The sequence below is a fragment of the Mobula birostris genome, chromosome 14 (assembly GCF_030028105.1).
Source record: "Mobula birostris isolate sMobBir1 chromosome 14, sMobBir1.hap1, whole genome shotgun sequence".
In the NCBI taxonomy this organism is placed as follows: Eukaryota; Metazoa; Chordata; class Chondrichthyes; order Myliobatiformes; family Myliobatidae; genus Mobula; species Mobula birostris.
Window position 1 is genome coordinate 48,176,872 of NC_092383.1, and position 15,218 is coordinate 48,192,089.

Here is a 15,218-nt window from a genome sequence, read left to right on the forward strand (position 1 = left end):
CCTGCCACCTCAGCCACTGGGTCTTGGTATGCTGAAACTGTCATAGCCAAGGGGATACAGTTCAGATGACTGGTTTTAACCAGGTCTCAATTAAGGACAAAAAATATTATCTGTAGAGTTTAAAAAAAGTCTTATTTCAAGGGGGTGTCACATTCTGAAGAGTGCAACAGAGGAGGTAGATTTTAAGAGTAAGGGCTATTTCTGTTCCCATATTCAATAGGGCAGTTCAGTCTGGGGGTCCTTCCAGAGACAGTGGTCTGAATTGGATTGGTAACATGTACAGAACTGGTGGACAGTGAGGAGTAAGTAGTTCGGGAAGGATCATACATGCCATTGGTTGGAAATAGCCATCCATGTGGGTTTGACAGCGTGCAGTGGAATATGTTTGTAGACAGCATCTGTGAGCCCAGACTGGGTGATAACCGTTGGGTTCGAAGATAGTGGCACATTCCCAAAATAGATTAAAATTGTCAGTGAAGCCACAGTTCAGTATTCCACATCAAGTCTGAAGCCAATCATGCAGACTGAGGAGTCTGTTAAAATGCCCAGAGCCACGACCCAGAGTGGGAATTGGCCTGGAGATAAAATTGTCCTCACTACTGATTTTTAGAAATTCAAAGAGACCACTGAAGTCAGGTTTGAGCAGCTCAGTTGTTGCTAAACAATGGTATTTGTGCCAACGTGAACAACAATCCTGTTCACAGAGGGGTAGTCAGTTAGCAGACAATGAAGCTTGTACGTTATGTCAGAGACTTGAGCGCCAGGAAAACAAACAGTCACACTTAGCTTTCACTTGATGTTCCTGATGATGGAGTCAGCGGGACCTGTGGCCCAAGAGGTAGCCTGAAAGCTACCCCATTTAAGGCACAGTGGAGGTAGGGAGTAACTACTGGCAGTCTGGAGTGGCAGGGAAACTGCCGGCGGAGTCTCATCACTCACTATTGGCTCTTTGATGACCCATGCGATGGAGGTGAGTGGGGAAAGCTCTTGCTTATCTAATCTATTCAGTAGCTGGATTTCTTGCCATGTAGGTTGAGTGGTGGAGTACAACATGCCCCACCAAGTATGGAGTTAAGCTGCCCTGGTTCCCAGTAAAATCCAGGGCTCATTTGCTTTGGCTAGAGTGGCCTCTGAACAAGGAGCAGTGGAATCCAGGGGTCACTGGAGTCCAGCTCTCTTCCAGCAATGGCAATAGCACCTGTAGCGACTATGAAGTCAAGGAACTGTTCACCATCCTCAGTCTCATGAAGTTGAAATATTCTCCCACCTAATTTGGCGATCTTATAGTCACAGTGAAGATGACCCTCGCAGACAGGCCGAAAAGTGGTGAAAGGTGGCATGGCCCCAGTCTTACAAAAGTAAGACTTGGTGGGCTTGAATGTTGCTCAATAGATGGTGGTAATGCATCCCGCGGTTTGGATATCCTGTGTACCCAATCGGTTCTTTGTACACATTTCAGCTAGGTTGTTCTCTGACCCTCCACATTCAGGAGAGTGCAAGTCCAGTCTGTCAGACCTCACCTCATCAGTCAATCCCTTAAAAAGAAGAACATAAGGAATAAGATCAGGAGTAGAGAATCTGGCCCATTGAGCTTGCTCCACCATTCAATAAGATCATGTCTAATCTGGCTATGGGCTGAACAGCACCATCCTGCAGGCTGAGTTGGTGGTGAGGAAGGTAAATGCAATGTTAGTACTAGAATATAAGAGCAAGGATACAATTGGTCAAACTGTATTTGGAGTATTGTGAGCCCTTATCTGAGAAAGGATGTGCTGGCATTGGAGAGGGTCCAGAGGAAGTTCATGAGAATGATTCCAGGAATGAAAGGGCTAGCATTTGATGGCTCTGGGCCTGTATTCACTAGAGTTTAGTAAAATGGCGGGCAGAGGGTGGAATCTCATTGAAACCTCTCGAATTTTGAAAGGTCTGGATAAAGCAAATGTGGGGAGGATGTTTCCTATGGTGAATGTCTAGGAACAGAAGCACAGCCTCAGAATAGCGGAGCGTCCATTCAGAACAGAGATGAGCTAGAGAGTGGTGAATCCGTGGAATTCATTGCCACTAATGGCTGTGGAGACCAAGTCATTGAGTATAGCTGAAGCTGAGGTTGATAGGTCCTGGATTGATCAGGCCATCAAAGGCTGTGGGGAGAAGGCAGGAGAATGGGATTGAGAAGAATAATAAATCCGCTATGATGGAATAGTGGAGCAGACTCAATGGGCCAAATGGACTCATTCTATGTCTAATGGTCTTAGGGTCTAACCTGCCTTTTCCCCATAGCCCTAAATTGCCCTGCTATGCAAAAATCTATCTTGCTGTGTCCAAAATATATTTAATAAGGTAGCCTGCACTGCTTCCCCACACAGACAATTTCAAATTCACCACTCTCTGAGAAAAATAGTTCCTCCTCATCTCCATCCTAAATACATTTCCCTAAATCTTGAGGCAATATGTCCTAATTCTATTCTCACTCTTCTATCCTACCCTGTCCCTTTCTTATGTTTTATAAGATTATTTCTTATTCTTCTGAATTACAACTAGTATAGTCTTAGATGACTCAGTCTCTCCTCATTTTTCTAAGCCCCTCATCTCCAGAATTGACCTGGTGAAACTTCTCTGCACTGCCTTCAAAGTCAATAAGTCTTTCCCCGAGTAAGGAGACCAGAACTAGACTCATTACTCCAGGTGCGACCTCACCACTACCCTGAACGTTTGCAACACAACTTCTCTGCTCTTAAATTTTATCCGTCCAGCAATGAAGTTCAACATTCCACTCGTGTTCTTGATAACCTATTAAACCTGCAATCCAACCCTTTTGCAATTCATACACAAGCATTTCCAAGTCCCTCTACACAACAGTATGCTGCAATCTTTCATCACTTAAACAATAACCTGAAATTCTATTTTATTCCCCACTCTGACCTCTAAACCTTTCTCCTCACTTGCCTATCACCTCGCCTTGGTGCTCCTTCTTCCCTTTCTCCCATGATCCACTCTCCTCTTCTATCGGATTCCTTTTTCTCCAGCTCTTTACCTTTCCCACCCACCTGGCTTCACCTATCACCTTCCAGCTGGTCCTCCTTCCCTGCCTGTCCCCACCTTTCTATTCTGGTGTCTTCCCTCTTCCTTTCCAGACCTGAAGAAGAAGGAACGTCAACTGTTTATTCATTTCCATGGATGTTACCTGCATTTTGTGTGTGTGAGAGTGTGTGTGGGAGTGTATGTGTGTGAGTATGTGGGGGTGTGTGTGTGTGTGAGTATGTCTCTGAGTGGGTGTGTGTGTGTGTGTGTGTGTGTGTGTGTGAGTGTGTATATGTGTGTGTGTGGGGGTGCATCCGTGTATGTGGGTGTATGTGAGTGAGTGTGTGGGGGTGTGTCTGTATGTGTGTGTGTGTGTGTGGATGTGTGCCTTTGTATGTCTGTGTGTGTGTGTATGTCTGTGTGTGTCAGTGTGTGTGTATGTCTGTGAGTGTGTGGGTGTATGTCTGTGTGTGTTAGTGTGTGTGTATGTCTGTGTGTGTGTGTGGGGGTGTATCTGTGTATGTGGGTGTATGTGTGAGTGTGTGTGTGGGTGTATGTGAGTGTGTGGGTGTATCTCTGGTGTATGTCTCAGTGTGTGTGTGTGAGTGTGTGGGTGTGTGTCTTTGTGTGTGAATGTGTGTGTGTGTCTGTGTACATGTGTGTGTGTGTATGTCTGTGTGTGAGTGTGTGGGTGTATGTCTGTGTGTGTGTGGGTGTATGTCTGTGTGAGTGTGTAGGTGTATGTCTGTGTGTGGGGGGTATATGTGTGTGTCTGTGTGTGTGTATGTGAGTGTCTGAGTGTGTGGGGGTGTGTCTGTGTATATGTGTGTGTGTGTGTGTGTATATATCTGTGTGTGGGTGTATGTCTGTGCGTGTGTGTGTGTGTGTGGGGGGGTGTATGTCTGTGTGTGTGTGTGTGTGTGTCTGTGTACGTGTGTGTGTGTGTGTGTGTGAGTGTGTGGAGTGTGTGGGTGTGTGTCTTTGAATGTGTGTGAATGTGTGTGTGTGTATTGTTACGTACCCCGTAACTGGGTTGCCAAACCAGCAGAAATGGACCACTCAGTTGGAGTCTGGATTACTAGAACTAAGAAAGTTTTATTAAAGAAATAAGCAACACAGTACTCTAATAGTAAGGATATAAATGCAACAGGTTAGCAATGAATAAACACACATGTACACAGAACTAGGATAATAGGGTGAATCAAGCTCTATCGCAGTCTAGGGGTAAAATGTTCAATCACAAGTGACAGAGTTCAGTTTAGTTCAGTTCGCAGTAATCGCCGTCGTGCCGTTGGAGAGAGAGAGAACGAATGAATATTCAAATCGGATTCCAAACAGACCTTCGATATTCCTCGCAGTCAGCTTTCGGGCTTTTTTTGTAATTTTTGTAATGTCTTCTGAGGTCACCGACTGTGACCCCCCCCGTTCCAGACATGATCGTTCTTCAGTGGTGATCCTGGCACCCAGGCAAGGGCGGACACACACACCAGGTTCCCGCCGACCGTATTTTTCCACCCTGTGCGTCTATGGCTGGTCCCGCGACCAGACCTCTAAAACTCCCACCGACTTGTGGGGGCGCACCGCTTCCAGGGTCTCGTTACCTCGTGGTGTCGTGTGTGTTGTCTTAGCGAACCTGCCCCTTTTTATCCCCCTGCTGGGGTATCGCCTGTCCATCACACTTCAAACAGTTCAGGGTTCAAAAGGAGCCGGTCTTGACAATACTCAGACCGGTGTCTCCTTCCGTTAAACTCTCTCGTCTCTTCATTAACATTTCCAAATGCTGCTCCATTGTCTTACTTATCTCTCTCTCCTGAAGACAGGTGGCAGATCAACTGCTGATCCCACTGGTGCTAGCACAGGACAGTTAACATCTTAGTCTATGTGTACTTTTGTAACCCTCTTTCGTCACAGTATGTCTGTGTGTGTGTGTGTGAGAGTGTGTGGGTGTATGTGTGAGTGTGTGGGTGTATATCTGTGTATGTCTGTGTGTATGTGGGGGGTGGGTTATGTGTGTGTGTGGGGGTGTGTCTGTGTATGCCTCTGTGTACGTGTGTATGTGTGTGAGTGTATGAGTGTGTGTGTTTGTATGTCTGTGTGTGACTGTGTGTGTGTGTGTCTGTCTGTGTATGTCTGTGTGTGGGTGTGTGTCTTTGTATGTCTGTGTGTGAGTGTGTGTGTGTATGTGTGTGTGTGTGTCTGTGTACGTGTGTGAGTGTGAGTGTGTGAGTATGTGGGTGTATGTCTGTGTGTGAGGGTGAGGGTGTGAGTCTGTGTATGTCTGTGTGTGAGGGTGAGGGTGTGAGTCTGTGTATGTCTGTGTGTGAGTGCTAACCTTGGCACTCAGCAATCCCTTCTGATCCGCACTGCTACCCTGGTTTTGTGTTAGACCACAGTCCCGCCTGCCCTTTGTGAGCAGCCATGATCCTCGTCAGACAACCACTATCCCATCATGTAGACACGGATTATTCTATCTTCCTATCTGATACCCCACAGACCAGCTGAATCCACACCATCCCTTGCCACGATCAGTTGTTGCCTGGTACAGGAATTGCAAGTCCCTCCAAAGCACTGTGAGGACTGCTGAGAAGATCATCGGGATCTCTCTCCCACCCATATTTATCAGGAGGAATGCCAATGCAGGGCCCTTAGATTGTCAGTGATCTCTCCCTCCCATCTATCCATCAATCTCTGACCCCTACCATCAGGCAGGAGCCTGTGTTAGGGAATACGTTATGGCGATATAAGTGAGTTGATGGGATTGCTTTGAGATACAGCATAGATTTGATGGGCCGAATGGAAATGGAAGTAAAAATAAATCCTGGGTTGCAGGGGTCTTGACAACAGGTGCCTTTTTAGAGCCTGGAACCTGGAACTTTGCAGCACTATACCAGACATCCCACCTCTTCCGGAAGTTCCGGGAGTCTCCTGAAAATTAATAGTGGCTCTCTGATGCCCGCAAATTATATACAATGTCCCGGAAATTGATTTTTTTGAGAGCAAGCGTGAGAGAATGCACGAGAGAGAGCGAGCGAGCGCGAGTGAGAGCGACCACGAGAGAGAGAGCGAGAAAGCAAGCGCAAGAGAGAGTGAGAGCGAGAAAGCAAGCGCGAGAGAGCGAGCGCGAGTGAGAGCAACCATGAGCGCGAGCAAGAGCAAGAGAGTTTCAAAAAAAGTCAGAGTGGCAGAGTGTTCCAAAAAAAATATAAAACGTACGTCACCCCCGACTACACTAAAGTGTACCCCTGCCTAATAGGGGTCAAAATAATGACAGTGTTGCTTGCTGCACTGTTTGCAACAGTGACTTTTTTATGGCCCATGGTGGGTTAAGACTGTAAAAGACATGTTGAGGTGAGTTTAACAGGTGTCATTCGTTCATTCGCATAGCTAACGTTATTTAAACTGGCTGGCTAGCTGCTAAGGAGCTACTCTATTGCAGACATCCCACCTCTCCCGGAAGTTCCGGGAATCTCTCGCAAATTGATGGTGCTACCTCCCTGAAATGAGTTTTTGCAGGGTGGGATGTCTGATATACAGGCCCTTTGGCCCACAGTGTTGTACTGACCTTTTAACCAATCTAACCCTTCTCTCCTACCTAGCCCACCAGTTTTCTTTCAGCCATCCTCCTTCACTGCAAAGAAAAAATCCCTAGCTCGCTCAACGTATACTTGCTCTCTAATCCAGGCAGTATACTGGTAAATCTCCACTGCACCTTCTCTAAAGTTTCCACATCCTTTATAATGAAGAAACCAGAACTGAACACAGTACTCCAAGTGTGGTCTAACCAGAATTTTATGAAAATGCAACATTACTTTGTGGCTCTTAAACTTAATCCCTCAACTATCAAAGGCCAACACACCATAAGCCTTGTTATTTGCCCAATCAACTTTGAGGGATCTATGGACATGGACCCCAAGATCCCTCCGTTCCTCCACACTGCTAAGAAACCTGCCAAAAACCCTCTACTCTACCTTCAAGTTCAACTTTTCAAAGTGAATCACTTCACACTTTTCTGCATTGAACTCCATCTGCCACTTTTCAGCCCACTTCTGCATCCTGTCAATGTCCCATTGTAACCTACAACAACGTTTTACACTATCCATAACTCCACCACTTTGTGTCAACTGCAAATTTACTAATCCACCTTTTCACTTATCCAAGTCACTTATAAAAATCACAATTTTTGTACCTAATTATTCAGCATAGTCATTCCTTTCATCAGATCAGTGTTAGCTCCCAGGGGAACAGTCCCAACACTTCCCTCCCCATCTTGTTTCCCCATAGTCCTGCAAATGCTATTTTCCCCCATTTTTTTACATCCAGGACAAATCAACCTACACTTGTCACTATAGGAAGGATGTGGAAGCTTTAGAGATGCTGCCTGTGTTAGAGAACATGTTTGTGAGGAAAGTTGAGCAAGCTAGGGTTTTTCTCTTTGGAGCAGAGTAGAATAAGAGGAGGGAGGAAAACAGAGCACCAGTAGGAACAGACACACACAGTCACAGGGACAGCGTGCAAACTCCTCGCAGACAGCACCCAAGCTCGGGATCAAACCCGGATCTCTGGCACTGTAAGGCAACAGCACTACCCACTGCATCTCTGACCTGGTGAAGTTTTTGGAATGAATGATTTGATTAATTTAAATGCATTCTTCTCTCTTAGGGTTTAATGGTTGACCTACATGCAGGGGCTTTCCTGAAAAAAGTAAGTACTCGACCTCTGAATCTTGGATCTTGGCAAAACTCAGCAAGCTGCACAAAAATGTTAACAGTAAATGTTTACAATCTCCAGTCCCTATCTTGGCCAGTATTGCTGCTCCCTCTCATTAAGCTGGGCAATATTGAGATGGAAGTGAGAGGGAGAATGTGAACTGATGTTCGAAGTTCAAACTAAATTTATTATTAAAGTACTGTACATATACTGTATGTCACCATATACATACAGAGATTCATTTTCCTGTGGGCTTTTACAGAAAAATAAAAACTATAATGGAATTTATTAAGCACTATAAATGACAAATACTAACAACCAATGTGCAAAGAAGACAAATCGTCAAATAATAAAAAGCAAATAAATAATGCTGAGTCCACAGGTCATGGAGTTAGTGATGAGGTGAGTGAAGTTACCCCCGCTGGTTCAGGAGCCTGATGGTTGAGGGGTAATAATTGTTCCTGAACCTGGTGGTGTGGGACCTGAGGGTCCTGTACCTCCTGCCCAATGTGAGTAGAGAACATGGCCTGGGTGGTGGGGGTTCTTTGATAATGGGTGATGTTTTTTTGTGGCAGTGCTTCATGTAGATGTGCTCAGTGATTGGGAGGGCTTTACCCATGGTGGTCTGGGTATCCACCACTTTCTGTAAACTTTTCCGTTCCTGAGTATTGCTGTTTCCATACCAGGCCATGATGCAACCACTGTGCACCCATAGAAGTTTGTCAGAGTTTTAGATGAGGTTCTCCATGCTTGTGTCCTGGTGGCCAGAATAAGCTGGGGACAGGGAGTTGAGTGTTGAATGAGCCGGGTGGGGGTGGAATCTGCCAGCCCCATTGAATACTGGCTGCATGTCCAAGTTTCATCACAGTAGCAGAAGGTTGTACCCCATGCTGAGATCGGGATGGTCTTGCAGTACAGAGAAACAGCAGTGAGGTGCGATAGGGGATGTGTCCAAAGGGCCCCATGGGTGGGGAGATGTTATCTGTTTCTGGGGACAGGAAGTAGGGTTGGGGAAGTTTCACCAATGGGGAGGAAAGATTGCACCAAGTTCCCATGAGGTGGGAGGGGTGAGAATTGCTCAAGTTCCTCCTTCAGAGGATGGGAGGGGTGAAAGTCACACCCACTTCCTTTCTTATTCAAGATTCAAGATTATTTAATGTAACTTCCTGTACACAAGTGTAAAGGAGAATAAAATAATTGTTACTCCAGATCTAATGCAGCACAGAAAAACATAATAAACTCAAGAACAGAATAATAAAAAACACAATAAATATCAATACATAAAATGGCTTATATACATAGATTGATTGTGTGTCCATGAAGTAACACTGGGCACAGGAGAGTCTGGACATAAAGTGACTGACAGGAGGTTATAGTGTAGTGGTGGTTGTGGCTGTGGATGAGTGGGTTAGTGAGAGGAGGTGTTGTTCAGCCTTACTGCTTGGGAAAAGTCCATTTTTGCATCTGGTGGCCCTGGTGTGAATGCTACATAGACTCCTCCCTGAAAGGAGTGGGACAAACAGTCCATCAGCAGGATAGGTAGGAACATTCAGGACGTTATTGGCCCTTTTCTGGCACCTTTCTGTATTTTTGTCCTTGATGGCTGGAAGGCTGGTGCCAGTGCTAAGAACTTGGGGATTGCACCAGATTCTCAGTTGGGACAAAAGGAGGGTGTTGTGTTAAGATGCCCACTCAAGAGCGTAAGCATTAAACCATTGGTCCACTCTGTGGTTGACAGCAGCTCATTAGTAAACGTTGCCAAATTGGTACGATACAGTGTGGAATGTGACGTGCAACCCATTGGTGGGTACAGGCTTCTGACTCATTTCGATCTTAAATGAGAAGCCAATGAAATGAACCTGACCAGACTTGAACCTCCAGTGAGTGGTCCCACCTCAGGCAGGAGGTCCTGACCCAGCCAGACCAGGACCCCTTGGTGGGAAATCCCAAACCAACCAGACATGGACCTCCAATGGGAGGTCCCAATTTGGCCAGTCTTGCAAATCTGGCGAGAGGTCGGAACCCAACCAGGCTTCGTCCTCCAGTGGGAAACCTCATCCCAGCCAGACTTGGTCTCAGGCAGGAGATCACAACTTGGCCAGACCTGGACCTCCAGCAGGTGGTTCCAAACTGGACAGATCTAGACTTCAGACATGAGGTCCCAACCCAGCCAGACGTGCACCTCTGGTGGGTGGTCCTGAACCAGCCAGATTTGATCCTCCATTGGGTGGTCCCAAGCCAACCAGATCTGGATCCCTCCCTGGCGGGAGGTCCCAATCCACCCGCTCCACTCGGAGGGCTCAGTGAACCATGTACCTCAGGGCAGGGGAGTGTGGTTAAGGTGGTAGGATCTGATTGAGGGCATCTCACCACTTCAGCTTCTCTCCCTGCAGGTTGGAGATGAGCATGAGGTTCTGCCCAACAAGCTCTACAAGGAACTTCTGAACACTTTGCAGAATGAGAGGCAGAGATGCCAATGTAAGAGGGCTGGTTGCTACCCCTTCTCTAAAATCATCAGATCCTCAAGCAATGGATATTGTCCTGCAATACTTGGATTTGTTCTACTAGTAGGATCCATGTTTAGCCAAATCTGGCTAGTGTCTTCCTTGTAGAAAGAATTGTAGGGTGAAATCATTTTTGTTAGTTCTTTAATCTTCTCATGTCACCTGTTTTCCTGACGTAGCAGATTTTGAGATCTTTCTGTTGATTTTTCTTCTCAACCTGTTCATTCTCTCCTTCTGCAGAACTTTTTCACCTTGGGGTTTTCCAAATCCACATCTACACTCATTGGCCACTTTATTAGAAACCTCCTGCACCTAACGAAGTGGCCACTGAGTGTATTTCTGTATGTTTGTGATCTTCAGCTGCTGTAGCCCATTCACTTCAAGGTGCAACGTGTTGTACATTCAGAGATGCCACTGTTGTAATGTATGATTATTTGAGTTACTGTTGCTTTCCTGTCTGGTTGAACCAGTCTGGCCATGCTCCTCTGACCTTTCTCATTAACAAGGCATTTCAGCCCACAGAACTAAGGTTTACTGAATGTTTTTTCCTTCCCTTTCACTCCCCTTTCTGTACACAGGAATCCCTGCAGACTCCCTCGCTGTCATTTTTCTAAACTTTCTGCCTCCTTCTGAAGTAGAATGAGTCATGGAGGCTGACGCCTTCTTTCATTGCTTCAATCCTATCATGCTTCGAGTTTAGTGGCACAGTCCTCCAATGCCGCCTCACACAGCCTTGGTCTCAACTGATTTTCAGTAACACTCTGAGTCAGATCTTTAAAAGTTCTCCAAGAACATTAAACAATACAGCACTGTACAAACTCTTCAGCCCACATTGTTGTACCAACTCTTTAACCTATCTATTGAATATTGAAACTATAAACACATGAGCTTACCCAACCAACATGTCATTCCCTGCAACTTCTGCCATCTTCAATGGGATCCTACCACCAAACACATAGAAACATAAAAACATAGAAAACCTACAGCACAATACAGGCCCTTCGGGCCACAAAGTTGGGCCAAACATGTCTCTACCTTAGAAATTACTAGGCTTACCTATAGCCCTCTATTTTTCTGAGCTCCATGTACCTATCCAAAAGTCTCTTAAAAGACCTTATCGTATCTGCCTCCACCACCGTTGCCGGCAGCCCATTCCACGCACTCACCACTCTCTGAGCAGAAAACTTACCCCTGACATCTCCTCTGTACCTACTCCCCAGCACCTTAAACCTGTGCCCTCTTGTGGCAACCATCTCAGCCCTGAGAAAAAGCCTCTGACTATCCACACAATCAATGCCTCTCATCATCTTATACACCTCTATCAGGTCATCCTCTGGCGCTCCAAGAAAAGGCCGAGTTCACTCAACCTATTCTCATAAGGCATGCTCCCCAATCCAGGCAACATCCTTGTAAATCTCCTCTGCACCCTTTCTGTGGCTTCCACATCCTTCCTGTAGTGAGGCGACCAGAACTGAGCACAGTACTCCCAGTGGGATCTGACCAGGGTCCTATATAACCATATAACAATTATAGCACGAAAATGGGCCATCTCAGCCCTTCTAGTCCATGCCAAACGCTTACTCTCACCTAGTCCCACCAACCTGCACTCAGCCCATAACCCTCCATTCCTTTCCTGTCCATATAGCTATCCAATTTTACTTTAAATGCCAATATCGAACCTGCCTCTACCACTTCCGGTGGAAGCTCTTTCCACACAGCTACCACTCTCTGAGTAAAGAAGCTCCCCCTCATGTTACCCCTAAACTTTTGCCCCCTAACTCTCAACTCATGTCCTCTTATTTGAATCTCCCCTACTCTCAATGGAAAAAGCCTATCCACATCAACTCTGTCTATCCCCCTCATAATTTTAAATACCTCTATTAAGTCCCCCCTCAACCTTCTATGCTCCAAAGAATAAAGACCCAACATGTTCAACCTTTCTCTGTAACCTATGAGATGAAACCCAGGTAACATTCTAGTAAATCTCCTCTGTACTCTCTCAATTTTGTTGACACCTTTCCTATAATTCGGTGCATAGAACTGTACACAATACTCCAAATTTGGCCTTACCAATGCCTTGTACAATTTTAACATTACATCCCAACTCCTATACTCGATGCTCTGATTTATAAAGGCCAGCATACCAAAAGCTTTCTCCACCACCCTATCCACATGAGATTCCACCTTCAGGGAACTATGCACCATTATTCCTAGATCCTTCTGTTCTACTGCATTCTTCAATGCCCTACCATTTACCATGTATGTCCTATTTTGATTAGTCCTACCAAAATGTAGTACCTCACATTTATCAGCATTAAGCTCCATCTGCCATCTTTCAGCCCTCTCTTCTAACTGACTTAAATCTCTCTGCAAGCTTTGAAAACCTACTTCATTATCCACAATGCCACCTATCTTAGTATCATCTGCATAATTACTAATCCAATTTACCACCCCATCATCCAGATCATTAATATATATGACAAACAACATTGGACCCAGTACAGATCCCTGATGCACACCACTAGTCACCGGCCTCCAATCTGACAAATAGTTATCCACCACTACTCTCTGGCATCTCCCACCCAGCCACTGCTGAATCCATTTTACTGCTTCAATATTAATACCTAACGATTGAACCTTCCTAACCTTCCATGTGGAACCTTGTCAAAGGCCTTACTGAAGTCCATATAGACAACATCCACCGCTTTACCCTCGTCAACTTTCCTAGTAACTTCTTCAAAAAATTCAGTAAGATTTGTAAAACATGACCTTCCACGCACAAATCCATGTTGACTGTTCCTACTCAGACCCTGTCTATCCATATGTACCATCTCTAAGAATACTTTCCATCAATTTACCCACCACTGGTGTCAAACTCACAGGCCGATAATTGCTAGGTTTACTCTTAGAACCCTCTTTAAACAATGGAACAACATGAGCAATACGCCAATCCTCCTGCACCATCCCCATTTCTAATGACACTTGAAATATTTCTGTCAGAGCCCCAGCTATTTCTACACTAATTTCTCTCAAGGTCCTAGGGAATATCCTGTCAGGACCCGGAGACTTATCCACTTTTATATTCCTTAAAAGGGAATATAAGAGGGAGTTAGTTATGGCCCTTGTGGCTAAAGAGATTAGGGGGTATGGAGGGAAGGCTGGTACAGGGTTCTGAGTTGGATGATCAGCCATGATCATACTGAATGGCGGTGCAGGCTCGAAGGGCTGAATGGCCTACTCCTGCACATATTTTCTATGTTTCTATGTTAAAAGCGCCAGTATTTCCTCGTCTTTAATCATTATAGTTTCCATAACTTCCCTACCTGTTTCCCTTACCTTATACAATTCAATATCCTTCTCCTTAGTGAATACTGAAGAAAAGAAATTGTTCAAAATATCCACCATCTGTTTTGGTTCCACATATAGCTGTCCACTCTGATTCTCTAAGGGACCAATTTTATCCCTCCCTATCCTTTTGCTATTAATATAACTGCAGAATCCCTTTGAATTTATTTTCACCTTACTTGCCAAAGCAACCTCATATCTTCTTTTAGCTTTTCTAATTTCTTGCTTAAGATTCTTTTCACATTCTTTATATTCCTCAAGCACCTCACTTACTCCATGCTGCCTATATTTATTGTAGATATCTCTCTTTTTCCGAACCAAGTTTCCAGTATCCCTTGAAAACCATGGTTCTCTCAAACTTTTAACCATTCCTTTCAAACTAACAGGAACATAAAGATTCTGTACCCTCAAAATTTCACCTTTAAATGACCTCCATTTCTCTATTACATCCTTCCCATAAAACAAATTGTCCCAATCCACTCCTTCTAAATCCTTTCACATCTCCTCAAAGTTAACCTTTCTCCAATCAAAAATCTCAACCCTGGGTCCAGACCTGTCCTTCTCCATAATTATATTGAAACTAATGGCATTGTGATCACTGGACCCAAAGTGCTCCCCAGCACATACCTCCGTCACCTGACCTATCTCATTCCCTAACAGGAGATTCAGCACTGCTCCTTCTCTAATTGGTACTTCTATGTATTGCTGCAAAAAGCTATCCTGCACACATTTTACAAACTCCAAACCATCCAGCCCTTTTACGGTATGGGCTTCCCAGTCTATGTGTGGAAAATTAAAATCTCCCACAATCACAACCTTGTGCTTACTACAAATATCTGCTATCTCCTTACAAATTTGCTCCTCCACTTCTCGCTCCCCATTAGTTGCTCTATAATACACCCCTATAAGTGTTACTACGCCTTTCCCATTCCTCAATTCCACCCAAATAGCCTCCCTAGACAAGCCCTTTAATCATCCTGCCAGAGCACCGCTGTAATATTTTCTCTGACAAGCAATGCAACACCTCCCCACCTTATCCCTCTGATTCTATCACACCTGAAGCAACGAAATCCAGGAATATTTAGTTGCCAATCACACCCCTCCTGCAACCATGTTTCTCTAATAGCTACAACATCATATTTCCAGGTATCAATCCATGCTCTAAGATCATCCACTTTTCTTATAATTCTCCTCGCATTAAGATAAATGCATTTAAGAAATTTTCCACCTCTTACTCTCTGTTTATCACTAATGGTGCAAACAACTTTACTATTTTCTTTTTCTTCCTTCTCCCATACATCTGTTCCTACACTCTGGTTCCCCTCCCCCCTTGTATCTAGTTTAAATACACTGGAGCCTCTGTATTAAAACCTACCTGCAAGAATATTCGTCCCCCTCCAGTTCAGATGTAAATCATCCTGCTGGAACAGGTCCCACCTTCCCTGGAAAACTGCCCAATTATCTATAAATCTGAAGCCCTCCCTCCTACACCATGTCTTCAGCCACGTGTTGCTCTGCGCTATCTTACTATTTCTAAAGCCGCCTGCACGTAGCACTGGTAGCAATCCTGAGATTGCTATCCTGGAGGTCCTGTCCTTTAACTTGGCGCCTAACTCCCTAAACTCAACTTTCAGGACCTCT

General features: G+C 45.0%; 1 protein-coding gene across 4 annotated transcripts in view; it reads left to right on the forward strand.

The window, feature by feature from the left end:
* Positions 1 to 15,218, forward strand: part of dennd2da (DENN/MADD domain containing 2Da) — a 216,380-nt gene that overhangs the window by 169,775 nt on the left and 31,387 nt on the right. For all 4 annotated transcript variants that reach the window (XM_072278510.1, XM_072278509.1, XM_072278508.1 and 1 more), the window contains 2 exons: positions 7,681 to 7,722; positions 10,122 to 10,206. In XM_072278510.1, the coding sequence (XP_072134611.1) occupies positions 7,681 to 7,722; positions 10,122 to 10,206 (127 nt within the window). The remainder of the gene's footprint in view (positions 1 to 7,680; positions 7,723 to 10,121; positions 10,207 to 15,218) is intronic.